This window comes from Phascolarctos cinereus, unplaced genomic scaffold (genome assembly GCF_003287225.1).
Source record: "Phascolarctos cinereus isolate Bilbo 61053 unplaced genomic scaffold, phaCin_HiC Scaffold_4;HRSCAF=312, whole genome shotgun sequence".
NCBI lineage: Eukaryota > Metazoa > Chordata > Mammalia > Diprotodontia > Phascolarctidae > Phascolarctos > Phascolarctos cinereus.
The window spans coordinates 598014917-598035766 of record NW_027555847.1 but is presented as its reverse complement, the minus strand read 5'-3'; the positions used below and the strand labels follow the sequence as shown (position 1 = coordinate 598035766).

Below are 20850 nucleotides of genomic sequence, written 5' to 3'. Positions count from 1 at the left end.
AAAGCATTTAAAAATGTGAAGCCTTTGGGCTAATCTGAAAGAAAAACCCTTATCAGTCTCTCTCTCTCTTTTTTTGGTGGGGAGGGAACTGGGTCTCCTAATCTTTCCCAGGCTTGAAGTGTAGCATCCACTCACAAACCTGCTGGTCTTATGATATTAGTTCTAGGCTTAATATGGACAACAAATGGGCATACCCTTACTACAACTCTGAACCTCTGAGCTCAATATGTACACCTGTTTCAGCCTCCCTTAGCAGCAGGGATTAGAGACATGTATTATCCTGCCCAACAATTATAAGTTTTTAACTATCAATTCCAAACAATATCCTGCTCCTCTCTAAATCAGTTATAAGGACTTCTCTCTTGAAGTAATTTGGGCAGCGATCAAACAAGAACAGGACAGAAGGTCCTCTTATTGATCCATCTAAAGCCTTTATCAACTTATACTCAGACATTGCAACAGCCTGCTGGTGGGTCTGCCTGCATCAAACTTCTCCCTACTCTACTCCATCCACCATTTCAGCTTCTAAGTAATTTTCTGAAAGTGAAGGCCCTACTATGTCACACCCTTATTCAATAAACTCCAGTGTCTCCCTATTGCCTCCAGGATCAAATACAAAATCCTGTTTGGCATTCAAAATTCCTTCCTACATCTCCTGGTTTCTTCTACTTTACTCCTGGCCATGTACTTTTCTGAACAGTGATAGTGCCTGGAATCCTCTCCTTCTTCCTCTTTGCCTATTGACATCCAAAGCTTCCTTAAGTCTCAACTAAAATCCATGAGAAAGGAGAAACTTTCCTCAATTCAGTTCAGTTGTTTTTCAGTTGTGTCCTATTAGGTTTTTTTTTTTTTATCAAAGATACTGGAGTGGTTTACCATTTCCTTCTCCAGCTCATTTTACTGATGAGGAAACTGAGGTGAATAGCATTACATGACTTGCCCAGGGTCACACATCTAGTAAGTGTCTGAGGCCAGATTTGAACTTAGGAAGAGGAGTGTTCCTGACTCTAGGACCAGTGCTCCATTCACTGCACAACCTAGCTACCTGCTGCCTATTTCAACCCTTCTTAATTCTAATGCCCCCTCTCTCTTATTTGCTCTCTATTTATCCTGTATATAGCTTGTTTGTACATGGCTTATTGTGTCTCCCATTAGATTGTAAACTCCTTGATGGCAAGGACCTTCTTTTGCCTCTTTTCGCATCTCCAGGGCTTAGCACAGTACCTGGCACATTATAGGTACTTAATAAATGTTGAATGACTGACTAGAATGACTGAAGGGATTATAGCTATGATTTATCTAAGGGCAGTGCCATCTTTCCCATTTCCTAATGGGATCAGGGTACTGAAGACAGGGAGGATACTCTTTGAGGAGGATGCTCAGGTCACCTGTAGTCAGTTCAGGAAGAGCCTTTGAGAAGAATAGTCAAAGAGAGATTGAATGGTTTTGGAAACTAAAGTTTAATGTTTTTACTGAACAGTGTCATTTTCCTTGGTCAAGATTCCTAAAAATCAGAGATCATTAATGTTGTTTTGTGCCAGTCTGATGAAGTCTATCAACACCTCAGAATAATAGTTTTAAATGAATAAAATAAATTACATGAGATTTTGAAAAGAATCAATTATTTAAAATACAATAAACTATCTTAAAAGGCCATGAATTCCAGTTATGAAAGTTTTTTTTTCCTGTAAGAACCCTTGCAATGAAAGTTACTTCAAAATGTCATATGTGAGAAATATGTAACGGCTTGAAGGGAGTATGTCAGTTTGAATATTTCTCTCTCCAGAGAATAATCTGTAGAGGAGAATAATGACAAAATTTAAAAAAAGTTGCTTCTGGCAGGACTATGGTTAAAATGTAAATTAGCATGTTAATATTTTTCTTGGACAATAATAAAGGCATCGATAACTACTTATAAAATTTTGGCTACTTGGAAGTTCACAGCCAAAGTCACCTCACACCCTTTAAAACTGAAGATGACTCCTCTTCACTCCAAACAAACACAATACAATTTAGTTCACTTCAGATACTGATTTTAAGTCTTTCAAGAATCGCTGTCATATTTCTCAGTCTCTCAGGAAATATGTTATATCAGTCCTTATTCTTTGTACTCTCTTTAGCTTTAACAGGAAACATCCTGAGTCAAGCTTTTCTCAAGCTACTCTTTTTCATAGTCTCTTGAAAATTCTCTTTACAAGACAATGAAAAGAGATTTAACAGAAAAGATCTCTCCATCTCCTTTCTCTGTCTTCTTCACAGACGTGTTCTCATAGAACATCATAGATAAAAATTAACTCCCATAGTTTGCCTTACTGCATCGAAAAAAATATCTCCTAACAAGCTATTTTCAAAGACAATACAAATAGCTATTCTTCCAGTGGCAAGACCAAATTAGAAATAGATGTCACAAAAGCTTAAAATAAAGCAAAACAAACAAAACAAAAATGCTGAGGACCATAGGGATGAGGTGATTTGTCTAAGTTCATGTACCAACAGCTGCTTTTAAAACCTGTGTTGCCTTATCCCCAGTAAAATGCTAGTTCTACTATCATCTCCATTTTATAGATGATGACACTGAGTGCATAGAAAATTAAGTGATTTAGCTAACATTACAAAAAGTAAATGACAGAGGCAAAATTCAAACTTCAACTTTCTGTGGTTTTTCCTGTTCCTCATTATCTCCTTAAATGTGCTTAAAAATTAAAGTCCTGAAAGATATATAAAGTTAATTTTTTAGAAAGCCAGCTATGTCTTTTAAAACTGGTATAGATTTGTTAGCACATGCATCATTTGTTCTTAGACTCTAACTCTGCTATTGGCTTCCTTTGTCCATGAAAGCAAATTACTTTCTGCATCTTTTTTTCAGAGCTATTATGAACAAAAACTATATTAGTGTCAATATTTCATAACATTTGTACAGGGAAGATACCAGGATATGCCCAGGTTATTTCAGGTTTTTACTGTGTATTATAGTTGTGGTTCGCTTTATGGAACATGATTAAGCTTGTGATTTATTAGAATCCTTGTAATATACAGAAAATTTATAGCAATCATCACATTATTTTTATCAGGCTCTTTTTGAAATAAAAATGCAAAGTATTCAGGTGAAGGGCACTTGGGTTCTTTTTAGGCTCTGTGACTACATGGCCTCTGAAAGGTCACTTAAAAATAACAACTGATTTACACAGTGTTTTATAGTTTACAAATACTCCTAATTCCATGAAGTAGATAGTCTAAGTATTGATCTCCACTATATAGGTGAGACAACTAAGACTTGGAGATCTTAAGTGACTTCCTCAAAGACAAATAAGAACTAGTCAGGTTTTATGACTCCAAGTTCTGGCCCTTTACAATATAACATGTGCTGTTTACTTTTCTTTCTTTCTTTTTTAAATCTCTCTGAGAATCAGTTTCCTTTTCCATAAAATACAGACCATGTTAGGAATTACTCCTCTGCTGTTAATTTATCAGGTTGTTCCCTCATTAGACTTTTCGGTGTCTTATTTTGGCAAGAAAGCTGTAACTACTTTACCTCTTGCACATAATTCTTATGTTAGAGAATTTTTAAGACTGTATGGGGATTGGACAAAATGTCACCTTCCACGTCTTTGGTCACATGAATCACAAATTTCGTTAAAGACAAATATGAACAATTATGTTTATGAATTTGCATGAACTACTACTTGAATGTTACTATGGATATGAGTATCGTGAAAACTTAAAAGCTCTCCTGATGCCTGTTTACAGGAAGGGATAAGTAATGAGTAATAGGAGCGAAATGGACAATTGTCACCATTCTCTATATAGTATACATCCTCAGGCATACCTTCATTCCAGGGAGGGGATTGCCTAGTGGGACAGAGAAAAATTGTCCCCTGAGAATTCTTAGAGTTAGGATAATTCTTGATATCAAAGGTCTTAGCCAGAGGCAGCTTAGTGGCACAGTGGATAGAGTGCTGGGCCTGGAGTCAAGAAAGCCTGAGTTCAAATCCAGTCTCAGACATTTCCTAGCTGTGACCCTGGGATCTTCATCTCATCTCCATTTATCTCAGTTTCGTCAACTGCAAAATAGAGAGAATAACAGCACCTACCTCATACAGTTGCTGTGAAGATCAAATGAGATTATATTTATAAAGCATTTACTGTAGTGCCTGGCATTTAGTGGTTACTTAATAAATGCTTATCCCTCTTAGCCAAGAAGTAGATGGAGACTTCCAATTATATGGCAGACAACCAAAAAAGTGATAAAGAATCCATATATATATTTTACTGTAGTACAAATGCCTTTGAAAAAGATATTTTTCTTACAACTAGACAGGAATATCTAATATACCCACTTTTAACAGGAGGGGCAGTTGGGGACTATCTTATTCTTCTAAATTCCAATACCCTACAACCTGATGACTATTTTGGTTCTTACTACGGCCTTGATATCCAAACATATGAGTGATATAGTGTCACTACTACTCTTGGGAGAACACATTGCTATCACTAGAGTCTACAGAGTGGAAATTAACACCATGCAGTGGAACAACTTATTCAACTTCTATAGAGAAAGGAAAATATGTTATGTAATTGTTTCCCACAAATGCATATAAAGTATTTATCTGAATTAATGAGACTAGTTCTGTTATTCACGAATTCCACAATTTTCTTCAGAAATAAATCAAAGAAAATATCTTTCCCTAGTATAATCAAGAAGTCATAGAGACCATCAGTTTAGACTAAAATTATATAACATATAATGTTTGAAATATCATTATTGATTAGGTGTATGACACTAGCTAACATGTGACACTTTGTGAAAGTGAAGAAAATAAAATGTCTTACATTATCTAGACAACATGCCCATTAGGAAAAACTATATCATGTATTCAACGCTTTAAAAAGCATAGAGCCCAACCAGCAATTTGGTCACCTTACAATGATGCAAATTTTGTCATAATATATACATGTTGATGACCAATCATAAGTAAGATTATAGTTTTAATTGACAAAAGTTTCAAATTTTTTAACTATTTCAAGTGAAGTTTTAAGAAATCAGTTGCAATAAATAACTTCAGAAGGACTATTAGCCTTAGAATCAACGAAGTCTTCATTCAAGTCCCACTTGTAACCCTTACTAGAGGTATGGCTTTGGGCAAGTCATTTAGCCTCTCTGGGACTTAGTTTCCACACCTAGAAAATGAGGGTTTTGTAACAGAAGACCTTCAAGATCTCTTTTATCCTTAAGTTTATGAGTTTAAATCTTTAAAATGAATGGATTTGAGATAAGAAATTTCATATATTTGTATTACAAAGTGATAATTTGTTATTGTGTTCTTGTTATATTTTTGTGTTCTGTTCAGCTACTTGGTACAGTGGATAGAACAACTAGACTTGCAGTCAGGAAAATCTGTGAGTTCGAATGGTGCCTCAGATATTTACTAGCTCTGTTACCCTGGTCAAGTCCCAACATCCCTTGGCCTCAGTTTCCTAATCTGTAAATTGGGGATAGGAACAGCACTACTCCACAGGGTTAGTATAAGAATAAAATATGATATGTAAAGCACTTCACAAACCTTAAAGTACTATATAAATATCATCATTATCACCACAATCATTAACATTGTGTTCTATCAAGTACTAAAATTGTATGTTTTTATATCTTGTTTTCTCAGCTTGGTTACCCTCCATCATCTGACCCTCACCCCCACCTGAAACTAACTGGCTGCTCCAACCAATCTGTCTAGTCTAAAAGCTGCCAGGTATGAAATAAAACCTTCACTTTGCAAGGCATTCCCTGATTGTCTGATTTGTCAAGGAAAGGAATATTTGTTACATTTACCTCAGAAGAAATTTAATTAGGATGCACTTTCCAGGATAGTTTCATATCTATTTTCTTGTTTGTTGTGGTGGTAGGATGGGAGGTTGCAAAGGAAGGAATACTGAAAAGCCTACAAAAAACTAGATGCCTGGACTTCTTAGGGCTTAAAGCAAAGAGAAATTAATACTGAATAAAGCTTTCTTTTGTTACCATATCAACAATGGCATTCATTTCTGAATTTCCTTGTTTGCGTGAAATTTATTTTACATAATCATCTAATTATTTAGTAAAGTAGGCTAAAATTTTACTCAAAGATATGTATCATTTATACAGTATTCTTGAAATGTGTACAGTTACTAGAATACATGCCACCTTTATTATCAATCTCATAAAGTATAATTGATTTAAATGTTCTAAAAAGAAGTCTTTAATCTAATTTGATTTATCACACATGGACAGAATCAAAAAGTAAAGCAGATAACTTAATTAATTAAGCAGACAACCATAATTCAATAAACAGAAATTGAAGGCAAGTGACTATAATTATTAATTGGCATGACTTCAATATATTATAGCAGAAAATTTTAAGGCATTCAAAAATTGTAATAAGAATGAAGTAGACAATACAAAAGAAGGTAAAGTAAAACAAATGAAACAGTTTTCAAGGATGGAGGAGGGCAACGAAGGTACTTATGGGAAATCTCTACAGAAACAAGTATATATTACCTGTCATCATCTTGGGAGAATCGTCTTTGTAAATCTTTTGAATTCCACTGTTCTGTTTGTTTCCTTTCCTGAGTTTTATCTTGTATTTTTTCCTCATCTCCTGATTCTCTGTCTTTTTCATTATTAGAATTTTTTGTTAGCTCTTTCCCTTGTTCTTTTTCATTAATTCCTTCTTCCTTTATTTCTTCCTGTTTCTTTTCCTCACGAACTATCTCCTCGTGCATATCCCCTTCTTGCCCACCCTCCTCTATTCCTTTTGATCTTTTGTAGATAACCAAAATTGAAGAAGGCATGCAAACAAACAAAAAAGAAAGTCAGGAAAAAAACATGCATACAGTACACAAAAATAAATTAAACAGAAAGGAGAATGAAAAAGTAAAATAGGAAAGTATAAATAAAAATTCTGTATTATTTTTATAGTTGAAAACTTTTGTATTTACCAGAGAAGCACTAAGGGACCAACACTTACTCAGAATGGTTGGTATATCACATTTTTCCCTCTCATGAGGCTGTATGCAAACAAGGCAAAAGCATATGCAATCTGTGTTATGGATATTATTTTTATCCATGAGGAGTACCTATATTGAATATATATTTTTTTCACATAATGTTGGTACAGGTACCTGAAATTTTCATAGATTAGATGTAAAGTATAAATTTCTTATTTCTATTTTAAAGGAATTAATCAAATATATTTTAAGTTCCATCATAAAAGAGAATTTTTTCATGCATGCGTGAAAACCTAGGAGGAGTATGATAGAAATCTATTGATAAAAGTACTAAGAACTATCCTAACTTTTTCTGAGTCACTGATATGTGTTTAGTAAGCATTCTAGAAAATTACTTTCTATATTGCTTTCTATTTTCGATAATTGAAGTCCTCATAGAGCAAATACATGCTAATACGATGTACTGACATATATATACAAATCAAGTACTTAATTAAAAATAGTTAACATGAACAAAAAGTATGGACATTGCTACCATTTCCCATTGTTTAGCAGGGGAAATTTTTACTGGGTTCAAGAAAATTTTCCCTATCCAAGAAATCTGAAATAAGATCCTAATAGTAATACAAATCATATCTCCAATGTTCTTTTACCTTATCACTTGATCTATATATCTTTTAGGAAAGTATAACTTAGCTTTCTTCAAAGGAAAATGATAATCACCTATAATACATTGAAAAGAGGTTGCCCACATAAGTTCTATTTACTCACCTGATTTTCTTATTTCCTCTTGGTCGTTCTGACTGAACAGACATATAACTTGTGCTGCTGAAACGAGATGCACTGCTAGTTCTTGATACAGCTGACACATCACTTACATCACTGTCTGAAGATTTAGTGGAAACATTGTCTGCACCTCGATGAAGATCCCGCCCTGACCGATACTGTTGACACAGATTGACAAACATATACAAGTTATAAGCACAAACACAAAACAATCCTTTGTCTTGTTTCAGGACTTAAATTTTCCACAGGAGCACCACTGCTTAGAAAAACTCACTCTACTGCTTCTAACACGGAAGTGAAAAACAATTATTCTAAATGAACAGTTCAATTTATACATAATTGCCTGTTTCTACAGCTGGCATTAGAACATTTCCAGAATATCTCAATGCTGGCCATTAAGGTGGTTTTTATATTACCATGACATGTGGAGGGAAGGGAGAAGACAGAAAGAAGGGAAAGCAGAAGGGAGTAAAGAGAGGGAGGAAAAGAGTGAGAGGGGTCATAAGCATTTTGTCTAATAAAGAAAAATGGAGATTTTTATTTTGATATAAAAATTAAAATAATTATATTATAAAATGTTCAACTGTACTTACAAAAGCCAATGTACTGGCTATCAATTTCTCTGACAATTTGATGTCCATCATTATGTTTTAGTGGAAACAGTATCATGCCCAGAAATAAAATTATTATATCATCATCTATCCTAAAAACCTTAAGAGACATCTTTAAACTATATCAAAGAATTTAAGATAACTGTAGGCTTATTAGGAAAGTTCATTATAATTTATAATGAAACTACAATGATCAAATTGATATTTGTTTATGGTAGTATAGTTACTGTTTTCTACGGTAGTCAGGAAATAGAGTTTTCAGATTAATTTAATATTCTAGTGTATAGACAGGGGGAATAAGCATTTATATCGCATCTGCTAACCACCAGGCACTGTGCTAATCACTTTACAAATATTATCTCATTTGATCTTCACAACAACTCTTTGCTGTAGGTGCTATTATTATCCCCATTTAACAGAAAGGAAATTGAGGCAATCAGAGGTTAAGTGACTTGCCCAGGGTAATATATGTAGTAAGTTTCTGAGACGAGATTTGAACTCCAGTTTTCCTGTTTCTAGGCCCAGCACACACTGATAGTTTGCTCTTTTCCAAATAAATGGAATGTAAAACATGAATAAAACAAATTTCACTGAACATAATTCAGTTCTGCTTTGATAGTTCAGAGGGACTTAGGAATAATTCAAGAGTCTTTAATAGTATTTATCATTATAACATAACTATACAGAATATGAAGTTCAAATTAACAGGATAAGAAATGACAAGCTGCTTTTTGTCTCTATCTCTTTTGAAAATTGCCATATTGGTAAATTTTATGAAGAGATAAAATGATGGTAGTACAGAGTTACTTTGGTTTGAAGACATCATGCTGCACCAAAAAAATCATACCTTTTCACCTCAAATATCAATGAGCAGCAGCATAGATTAAAAAGAGTTGATTCTGGAATCAAGAAGACCTGGGTTCAAGTCTTGATACATACTGGTTTATGACACTGAACAAGTCCCTTAACTTCTTAGTTCCTCCAGGCAGAGAAGGTACAGATATCCATTGGTACAGGAAGTTCCTCCCCAGAAGTTCCCCACACCAAAACAAAAAACAAAAATAACCTCCCCAAACCACATATATATACACACATACACATATATGTACACACGCACATACACATGTAGACATATGCACATAAGTGAGCATATATACATATTCATATATTATATATAAATGATGTCAAATATATATGTATGGATACACACACACACTCTCACACACACACATATATATATGATGTCATTACAGTCTTGTATAGTAGGGCGGGGGGACAATGGACCAAGAGTCAGGAAATTGTAGATTGAGCCCCAGGACTATCACTAATTAACTGTGTGATGTGAGGAAAGCCATTTCACTTCTCAGTGTCTGCCTGAATTTATTCATCTGCAAAATGAATATTACGGCTGAATTTATTAATAGTCATCTGAGTCAACTGGGAACTTAGATTTCATCAGTCTATTTTCACTTATGGAAAAAAATTCCATTTATCAAAAAGAATGCAACCAATTTTTCAGAAAATTTCCTTAAGCTTACAGAAGACATCTATACTGTAAATATAGCTTATAGGTTTGAGCTTTAATGGGAAATTCCAAACAAAACCTTGTCTTTCTCTCTTCATACAGACAAATTCAGTTTATCACAGGGAAGCATGGCAGCAAGCATGGTTCATGCCAACTTGAAGGAATGGATCAAAAATTAGTTTTAAAACCAAACTTTCACTCTTTGTCCAGAATACCACTTCAACAAATATATCCAAATTATGTGAAAGTTTACGTCATTTCTTCTCGTAATGTGGTAATGCATTAAATTAAATGCATTAAAATTTAATGTATGCATTAAATTACATACATTAAAATTTAAAATATTTAATTTATCAAATTTGCAGAGTCAACAGTCAATCAGAAAGCATTTATTGTGTCTACTCTGTGCCAGGAACTATGCTAGGTGCTTGGGGATATAGATATAAAACCAAAAACTAAATAAACACTCTTTTTAAGTCACTTATGTGACATGTTCACAGATGAATATATTTAAAATAAGTGCAAAATAAATACAAAATAAATACAATTAAATATAAAGTAGTTATGTGGGTCACTAGCATTTGGAGGATCAAGAAATAAAGACTGTGTCTAGAAGGTGGAGTTTGAGGTGTATCTTGAAAGAAGAGAGGGTCTCTGAAGTGGAGGTGGGGAGGAAGTATAGCAACGAGCATGAGCATGAGCAAGTGAATGAAATGTTGTGTGTGCAAGAGAGAAAGCCAATTCTGGCAGATAACAGAGTACGGGAAGGAGGATGATTTATAATGAAGGTGGAAAGAGGTTAGCACATGTGGTGAAGGGCTTTAAAAGTCAAACAAAGGACTTCATATTTAATTCTAGAGACAATAGGGAACAACTAGAATTATTGAGTAGGGAAGCCATACAGTAAAATTTGTGTTTAAGGAAAATCATAAGAAAACACTTAGTAAATCTTGTGAATTTAAATTAAATTTTAGATCATATTTTGTATGTAATATGAAATAAGTAAAATCAAATTAAGTGTGAAGCCATATGTTGAGATAGGTACAAGGTATGGGATGTAAACAGCAAGCATATTAAATAGATTAAATTATTTATAGTATCAAAACAATAAATAGTAAAAATTAATTGCTGAGTCATAGCTGGGAAATAATTATATAAATGGAACAAAGCAAATTGTGGTCAGAGAAAAAAGTCAGGTCTCTGTGTTAGTTTGTAGTTGCTTTAATATCATAAAGTTCCCTACAAAGAACAACAGAACCAGTTTCAGAATACATATTGGGTCATTTTCTCATTTAGCCAGACACAGTGGCAAATACAAGTTGCATCGAATGCTGACATTGTTAAACATTCAAGCTATCAGTGTTTCTGGGAAGCGGCCTTAATGAGTGGGAGAAAAAAATCAGAGGTACTATAAATCAATCAACAAATATTTATTAAATATTTGCTAAGTGCCAGACATTGTGATAAGCACCAGAGATAAAGATAAATGCCTAAAACATTTCTTGTGCACAAGAACCTTATATCTAAACGGGGGAGACCATATTTAAATAAATATGTAATCGTAGAGACAAAGACACTTGGAGCTGAGAGTGGGGAAGACCAGGAAAGTCCTTCTGGAAGAAGACGATGTTTGAACCGAGTCTTAAAGGAAGCCGGCGAATCTAGGAAAAACAGGTTGAGAGGGAAGGAGAGCATTACAAGTATGGTGCACAACTAGTGCAAAGGTGATGGAGGTAGAGTGCAACAGTATGTATATCTGGATTGCAGAATACAGAGAGGGGAATAAAAGAAAGACAACTGGAAAGGTAAGAAAAGTCCAGGTTATAAAAAAGATAATATGATAAAACTATGTAAAATGTTGTTTAATTGTTATACTCAACTTTCTACATTTTCATATTTCCTACATTTGTTAGTGGTCGTTATTAGTAAAAAAGAACATTGTGTCACTTCCTTGTTCATTTTGCTTGTAAAGACCTTTACATATTCAAATTAATGATCTTTATTAATTTTTTTTTATTTTTAGGCAATTGGGGTTAAGTGACTTGCCCAGGGTCACACAGGTAGTAAGTGTCAATGTTTGGTCTGAGGCCATATTTGAACTCAGGTCCTCCTGACTTCAGGGCCAGTGCTCTATCCACTGTGCCACCTAGCTGCCCCTTAATACAGATTTATATGTTAAAGATAATAATGACAGTTAAATTAAATGTAACCTATAAAAATGGGCCTAGTCATAAGCAATATCTTGACCTTTACCTTCTAGAATTGTTAAAGTGATATGTGGAATACTAATTCTTAATATCCTAAAAAAAATATTATAAAGTACACATATTCTTCACTATAGAAATAAGCATGCTGCCTAAATTTGTGTTTAAAGCAAACTAATAAATACTGAATCCTATTTTACTATTGAATTTCATTTATATGTCTCGGAAATATGTTTTGAAGGGAACACTGTCTCCATAAATACATGCAAATTAATATTGGAGTGTTGCAAGTAATTTCTTCCCCTTTTATAATGCTAAAATGACATTATGACCAATAGCTTTACCCAAGTATTTGCTTTACCTTTCAAATACGGCATGTGGAAAGACAATGCCTTTTGATCTAGGAAGAAAATTAGCTATAATTAGCAACATCCCAATGTAACTTTACTGTAAGATTGGCACAGACTCTATTCTTGGTATTCTTCTACATAGTAACATCAGGTTGTTCAATCATTCCTGCTAATTCTCCCATTCCTTCACCCCTGTTTTGGGCTTCTTTTCCCTCCTGTCACAATATGTGTCACTCAGTCAATAACCATTTATTAAGGGCGTACTATGTTCCAGGCACTGTGCTAAGTGTTAGGGACACAAAGTAAGGCAAACGACAGACCCTGATCACAAGGAACTCACAGCTTAATAAGAAAGAAAACATACAAATGATTATAGACAGACAAGATATATTCAGGATTAACTGGAGATAATCAACAGAGAGAAGGTTCTAAAATCAGGCAAGGCTTCTTGTAGAAAATGGGATTTTAGTAGGGACTTGAAGGAAGCCAGGAAATGGAGATGAGGAAGGACAGCATTCCAGGTCTGGGGGAGGGCCAACTAAATTGCAGAGATTTAGGAAATGGAGTATCTTGTTCTAGGAACAGCAAGGTCAATGTCACTGGATGGCAAAGTATAAGAAGATTGGAAAGGTAGGAAGAGGCCAGGTTAAAAAGGCCTTTAAAAGTCATAAAGAGGATTTTATACTTATTCCTAAAAGTAACAGAAGTCATTGGATTTTATAAATTGGAGAGTGATCTGGTCAGACTTGTGCTTTTTAAGACTGTTTGATAGTTGAGTGGAAGATGGACAATACTAGGGAGAGATTGGAGGCAGGAAGAACAACCAGAAGGGAACAGTTTAGGTGTAAGGTTATGAGAGTCTGCCTTCACCAAGGTGGTGGCTATAAATAATTTACACACAATAAATCTATCATTTCTCTATCAAGAGGTAGACAGCATGTCTCAATCATTAGTCATCTGGAATCATGGATGGTCATTTCATTGATTAGCATTCTTAGAGCTTTCAACGTTATTTGTTTTTACAGTGTTGTTATTGCATAAATTGTTCTTCTGGTTCTCATTTCATTCTTTATCAGTTCATAGAAGTCTTCAAAACTGTTCATTCTTATAATATTGATGTTATAGTATAAATTGTTCTTCTGGTCCCATTTACTTCACGCAGCATCAATTCATATGTCTTTCTATGCCTCTTTGAAACTATCTACATCTTCATTTCTTATGACCCAAAAGTATTTCATCATGTTTGTATACTACAACTTATGCAGCCATTCCTCAATTGATGGACATTCCTTTACTTGCCAGTTTTTTGCCAAAGCAAAAAAGCTGCTATAAATCATTTTTTTACATATAGTAACCTTTCCTCTTTTGTATATAGCCCTAGCAGTAGTATAGCTAGTACAAAGGATATGTACTGTTTAGTAACTTTTTGTGTATAATTCCAAACTGCTTTTCAGAATGCTTCTATGCATTTGAGCCCATCAGTAAGTATGTCAATGTGTCTGTTTTCCCCACAGTCCCTCCAACATACATCATTTTAGTTTCTATAACTTTGTATGTACTTTGTATCTGCTTACTTGTGTACACGCTCCTTGAGAAGCAATGTTTTATTCACAGTGTCTAGCATATAGTTGGAACAATAAATGTTTGCTGAATTGAATTTACTCATCATCCTCTTATATTCTGGCCTCCATATCCACCATGCTACTGAAACTGTTCTCTCAAAAGTTATTACTGGCCTTAAAGTATTGACTTTTCTCCCATCATCCTGCATATTGTTGAAGCATTTGATACATGAGATTCTCTCCTTTTCATAATGACAAGAAAAACTGTCAATATAATGACAGAAAATTATTAATGCCAAACATAATATTAGTAGCCACCTCTTCATGATACTAGTAATGTCAGAACTCCAGTAATATCCTTACGTTCCTACTCTTAAGATATTCACTCTCTATTAGGTTGAGCCAAACCACACTCTGGGATTTTACTTTGTAAAGGAACCTAGCTTAAGCTGTATCTAAGTTCCTAATGCCCATGTACCTTTACTTTGGGATTCATGGAGTGAAAGGAAAAAACAACAAGAATGAAGTGGTTTTCCTTGCCTGGACTGTCAAGTGCCACTGGGTTCTCATGGCCAGGCCTTGCAGCCTCATATTATCTCCTCTCCCTTTTTTCCTAAAGTATAAGGACGTTTTATTGTGAGTCTGCTGGTGGGACATCCCCCAGGGTGGCAGATTTGCTATCCTGTTATCTCAATTAAAGATCATTTATTCCTCCACTTATGACTGATTTATTTCAGGACTTGACACTAAATACTCCGTCCTCTCTTGTATTCTGTGATATAATTCTACTAGATTCTCCTCTTATCTGACTGTTCCTCTTTCACTGATTCATCACTGTCTTCCCATCCTATAAATCTGAGCCCTTTTCTCTGGTCTCTTTATACTCTTTCCCTTGTAGATCTCACATGTTTCCATGAATTCAGTTAACATATCTCTCTATACTACTCCACAAACTATACATCTAGGTCTGATGTATTTCCTGATCATCATCTATATGTCCTATTACTACTATCAGTCTGTCCAAAATTGAACCTGACTACCATAATCTTTTCCACCTAAATCTGTCTTTCCTAACAGCTTTGCTTTTTCTGTTGATGGTACTACTATCTTCTTAATTATGCAGGCTTGAAAATTCAATCATCAGTGACTTCTCTCTCACAGCTCTTAACACAATTCACTGTCAAGTTATGTTGATCTTACATCTCTCACATCCTTCTCCGTCTCTTCATTCATACTGCTGCCACTCTAGTTCAGGCCCTTACCACCTCTCATTTGAACTATTTTAATAGTCTTATAATTGGTCTCTTTGTCTTATTTTCTTCTCTCTTCAATCCATCCTTCACATAATTTTGATAAAATAATCTTTTCTTAAACGCAGGTCAGATCATATATATCATTTGCTCAAAATCCTCCTGTGGCTCCTTATTGCTTCTAAAATAAAATACAAATTTCTTCACCTGGCATTTAAGGGTCTACAATCTAGCTTTAACCTACCTTTCCAGTTTCGTGTCACATGACTCCCCTTTGTGCATTCTAGAGCCAAACTGGACTGCTGGAAGATATTTCTTGAACCCTCTACTTTGTTGCTAGTTTCTGTGTTTTCATAGACCTGGAATGCATTCCCTTCTCATCTAGGCCTTTTAGAATCTTTCTCTTCCTTCCAAGTTTTTGCTCAGGTGCCGCCAACTTTATGAAAGTTTTTCTAATCCCCACTCAAATATTCTCTCTCCTCACATTTCCTTTTTGTCTTTGTTTCCCCAGTACCTTGCATACTATAGGTACTTTATAAATTTTTACTGAACTGACAGCCACACTACCATGGCTGTTAATATTAGGAAATATTGTCCCCAACATCCAGACAGAAGATATGATTAGGATTGGAAAATGGGAAAGGATAGGAAAATGTTCCTTCCCCCTTCATTACCCAGAAGAGTATTTAGGTAATTCTATCTTGGGAAAGGAAAGGGAAATTAAGTTCATCCATTTACAGTAATAGTTATAACTTTCAGTTTTGTAATGTATAAAATTCTATCTTTATAATAATATTGGAAGTAGGTAATGAAAAAACATTCCTATTTTATAGATAAGGAAATTAAGGCTTAGAAATTTTATATAACTTATTGGTTACCCAGCTGAAGTGACAGAATTACTCTTCAAATTCTGTATTTTGACTCAAAATTCAGTGATCTTTCTGTTGTACCTCAATGCTTTTTAGTTCAATTATTACAATGCTAAAGAAGAAAATTTACCTTTAGAATTTTACCTTTTTGCATATTACACTTACTCGAGCTAATACTTCAAAAAATCGCATAAGGAAAAGATTGTAAAACTTTACACCACATTATTTCTTAATTTTATCCTAATCATCATTAGGAAATATTTTAAGATATTTTAAGCACAAAATGCCAAATTTTAGTGTTATTTAGATTTATACTAGATATATATTTAGATATATACATGTAAATGAGATTCTTTACATAGAAAAATATCAAAGCAATTGTAATTAATTAAAATAATTAGTGGGTATTACTTCACAGATCACAGTAAACACTGAATGCTGTTATACTCATGCACATACATAAACATCATTAATATAATAGAAACAAACAAATAAAACAAGACAAATAACCTCAGCTTTGTAAGGCCATTTACCAATTGTGAAAGCATATGACCAGAAAATAAGATGACTTTTGGACACTAAAATCTTGGAAATAATTTTAAATGCTCTTCCTCATAACATTTAGTACTATTAAGCAGGTCCTAAATTAAAACCTAATATGTTTTGAAATAATTTACTGAAAGTGATGTATTCATGACCCTGCAGTTCATTAGTAGTTCCCAAGTGATTTGAAAGAGTTGCTGTACTTCCCAAAATGTCTTAATAGCAGAAAACAACTAAGACAACTAAGACATGATATGATAAAATGTAGAATTATAGTTAAAGGCAAAATTGCCATTAAAATGAATGGTAATAAAGGAAAATCTCTTACACAAAATTTTAAAACAAAATTTTTATTTTTATTAAAGTTCCTCCATCTGAAATCTCCTGTTCTAAATATTAAGTTAGTCATTTCCACAATTAAACACCTCAAAAATGTGCTACTTATAAAGTTAGACTAAACACCACCAAGGACAAACTTAAAATTTTACCAGATACCTTTGTGGTGTATGAAATTCGGGGAGACAAATTTCTGGGTATTAAAAATCCATTTATTAATTGGACCAGCCAATCATCAATAAATTAATGGTCAGGGGTGTCTCTGGGTGACCAAGACCCCATGGGAGATCCTGCAACAGTGTAAATCCAGCTTTGTCTTCCTGACAGCAAGTTACTAGGAACTGTCCATCAAGAGAAAAGCAACTCCTGATTGTTGGGTATTAAATGAGGATGTAGGCAATAAAGCTCTCAACTCCAGATTGTTGGGGGTGGGCAAGACTAACCAAGATATGAGGTTTGGTCATGAGTTTTGAGCTCAGTCTAGTATTCTGGGCACCTGGATGAGGTTATCTCTGGTTTCATTTCTCCTTCATAAGCCAGGCCTCCCCAAACTCTAATGAAGGGACCAAGGTTACCAATGGCTCTTTGTAACTTTTGGTAGTGAGAACTAACTCAATTTAGCTTTTGTTTACAGAATAAAGAGAGTCCCAGACCAGCCTGGGAGGGAGTCATATGTAACCACATTCCTTAGCCAGTTTCTGGAAAGAGCTTTTCTAAGTGAGCTAAAACTAAGAAGTAGGGATTTTAAACAGAGAAGAGAATATTACAAATTAATAATCAAATGATACAGCATTAAAATTAATTTTCCTCTCCTTGTCTTATGAAACAATTTATTATAGTGCATATCAGACTGATTTAAGATTTTTTGACTCCTCATTTACCTTCACAATTTATTTCCCTGTCAAATCTGCCTCTGAATCAGAGGTAACTTGGAATTAATGTCAGGAAAAACTTTTCATCCCCAAGTGGCAGGAGCTGCCTGGGGAGGTAGTGAGTTCCCTGTTACTGGAGGCAAAGATTGGGTACTTGCTTGTTAGGGGTGATGATTGTAAAGAGATTCCCATTCAGGGGCAAGGTAGACCAGAGAGGTCTCTGTAGTAGACCTTTTCCACCTCAGGGATTCTGGATTCTGGGATCCCTCAAGCTTCATGTCTCTTCACAGATTACTGTGACTGAGCACACAGTAGGTGCCCAGGCAGTGACAATGAAGGCCTGTCCAAGTAGCCCATGATCCTAAGAATTAATAGCCTTTCAAAATCTGACTTTGACCTATCTTTTCTACCTTTTCTAATGATCGTACCTTTAATGTGCCAAGCCAAATTGGTCTATTCCCATGCTTTCCTATTTTCCACTGCTCCCTATATCTAGCATGCCTTCCCCCAAAACTCTTTGAATTGAAATCAAATGCATCTTTTTTTTTGGTGAGGCAATTGGGGTTAAGTGACTTGCCCAGAGTCACACAGCTAGTGAGTGTTATGTGTTGGAGGTCTGATTTGAACTCAGGTCCTCTGACTCCACAGCAAGTACTCTGTCCACTGAGCCATCTAGCTGTCCTCAGTCAAATGCATTCTTAAAGGACACTTAAAAAAGAAGTCTTTGGTGGCCTCCCTAGTTAGAAAAGTTATATCCCTCCTATGAATTTTCAAAGAAATTTGTACCTCTCATGAATTTTCACACTCCATTTTGTATTATGTGTATCTATGAAGGTATTTTTCCCTACTAAATAAACAGTTTTCAAAGGGTATACCTTGAACCCTAAACACATTACACACTTATGTGTCATGAGTTAGGTAAGTGAGTTCTGAATTGGGTGGATTTTACACTTACAATCACATGTGCATATGCAAGTTTTCCCCACTCTCCCTTAGTCTGCTATGATTCCTCATGGTAAAGAATAATGCTGCATCCAAAGGAGACGTTCACTAGGCTGTAATACCTTTAAGGGTAGGGAACTAATTCCTACTGTGCTACTTCATCATGTCATAGATCTTTGGGGTCTAAAAGACTATTCGAATACTGGCAGGTCATAACAAGCTGGAAAGGCAAGGTTATGCTTAGGATAACTAAGAATTACCAGAACAGCAGGTTGGTTTCAAAGAAGCAGAGGAACTACAGACCAAGTTGTCAATGTTCACTAGATTATAGAGAAACAATGGAGTTCCAGAAAAAAACAAACAAACAAAAACATGTACTTCCACTTCATTGACTGCACTAAAGCTTTTGACCGTGTGGATCACAACAAAATGTGGCAAATCCTAAAAGAGATGGGAGTACCAGATCATCTTACTTGTCTCCTTAGGAAACCATATGCAGGTCAAGAAATAAGTTATAACCACATGTAGAACAACTAATTGGTTTAACAATGGAAAAGGAGTATGACAAGGCTATATATTGTTACCATATTTACTTAACTTATATGCAGAGTACATCATGTGAAATGCCAGGATGGAGGAATCAAAAGTCTGAATTAAGGTTGTGGGGAGAAATATCAACAATCTCAGATACATAGAGGATGCCAATGTTGGCAGAAACTGGAGAAGAATTAAGAAGCCTCTTGATGACAGTGAAAAAGCAAAGTGTAAAAGATGGCTTAAAGCTTAACATAAAAAAACCCAAAATGCAAAAAACCAAGATCTTGGCAACTCATCTCATCACTTCCTGGCAAACAGAGGAAGAAGAAATGGAAGCAGTGTCAGATTTTATATTCTTGGACTCAAAGCTCACTGTAGATGGTGACTGCAGCCATTAAATTAAAAAAAATGCTTGCTCCTTAGGAGGAAAGCTATGGCAAATTTGGATAGCATACTAAAAAGCATAGACTTCACCTTGCCCACAAAGATCTGTAAGTTAAAGCTATGGTTTTTCCAGTAGCAATATGTGGCTGTGAGAGTTGTACTATAAGGAAAGCTGAGCACTGCAGAATCGATGCTTTCCAACTGTGGTGCTGGGGAAGACTGTTGGGTGTCTCTTAGCAAGGAGTTCAAATCAGTCAATACTTAAAATAAATTAATTCAGGATATTCACCAGAAGGTCAAATACTGAAGCTGAAGCTTAAACACTCTGGTTACAAAATTGAGAAGACAGTACCCATTAGAAAAGACCATGATAATGGGAAAGATTGAAGGCAAAAGGAAAAAGGGATGGCAGAGGATGAGAAGGATAGAAAATAAAATGGAAACAATGAGCATGTACTCGGACAGAGTTCAAATGATAGTGGAGGATAAACAGGCCTAGCAAGATATGGTTCATGGGCAACGATGAGTTGGACAGAACTGAATGAACAACAAAATTGTGTCCAGTGCCAAATTATATGTCTACAACTTGCAGTTCAAGTCCAGCTAAGATTGGAGAGGATCATCTCCCAGTTGGTTGGAGGGTGCTGATTTTTGCAGTCACAACTCATAAAGACTATCTACTAGGTAGCAGGGGAGGTTTTTTTTATTTCAGCAATTAAAATATAACTCCCATATTGAAAGTTCAATAGCTCCCAAAATAAACATTTTCAGTTTTTAGAAAGCTCTTAATTGTTAGAACACTGATACTTATGTTGAATTCATATTTGCCTTCTTTGAACTATGTTACCCTTTTACCCAATAAATTCCAGTGCCTCCTTGTAACTTCCAGGATTAAATCCTCAGTTTGGTGTTTAAAGCCCTTCATAATGTATCCTTCTCCCCCTTTCCAGTCTTCTCATTCCTTACAAACAACCACATATTCTGAGGTCCAGTGACACTTGTAGCCTTGCAATACCTCAAACAAAACACTATCTCCCTTCTCTGGGGGCATTTTCACTGGCTATCCTCCCTATCTGGAATGTTCTATATCCTTATCTC

The 20850-nt window shown here is 35.0% G+C and overlaps 1 protein-coding gene across 8 annotated transcripts in view; it reads right to left on the bottom strand.

Annotated features, from left to right (window-relative positions):
• The window catches only part of RIMS2 (regulating synaptic membrane exocytosis 2), a 539971-nt gene that overhangs the window by 173978 nt on the left and 345143 nt on the right, over positions 1-20850 (bottom strand). For 2 of the 8 annotated variants that reach the window (XM_078153695.1, XM_020969978.2), the window contains 2 exons: positions 7753-7925; positions 6533-6793 (listed from right to left, as the gene is read on the bottom strand). The exons of 4 other annotated variants lie outside the window; for them this stretch is intronic. In XM_078153695.1, coding sequence (XP_078009821.1) covers positions 6533-6793; positions 7753-7925 — 434 coding nt within the window. The remainder of the gene's footprint in view (positions 1-6532; positions 6794-7752; positions 7926-20850) is intronic. 2 more of the 8 variants (XM_078153700.1, XM_078153696.1) reach the window with 1 other exon arrangement.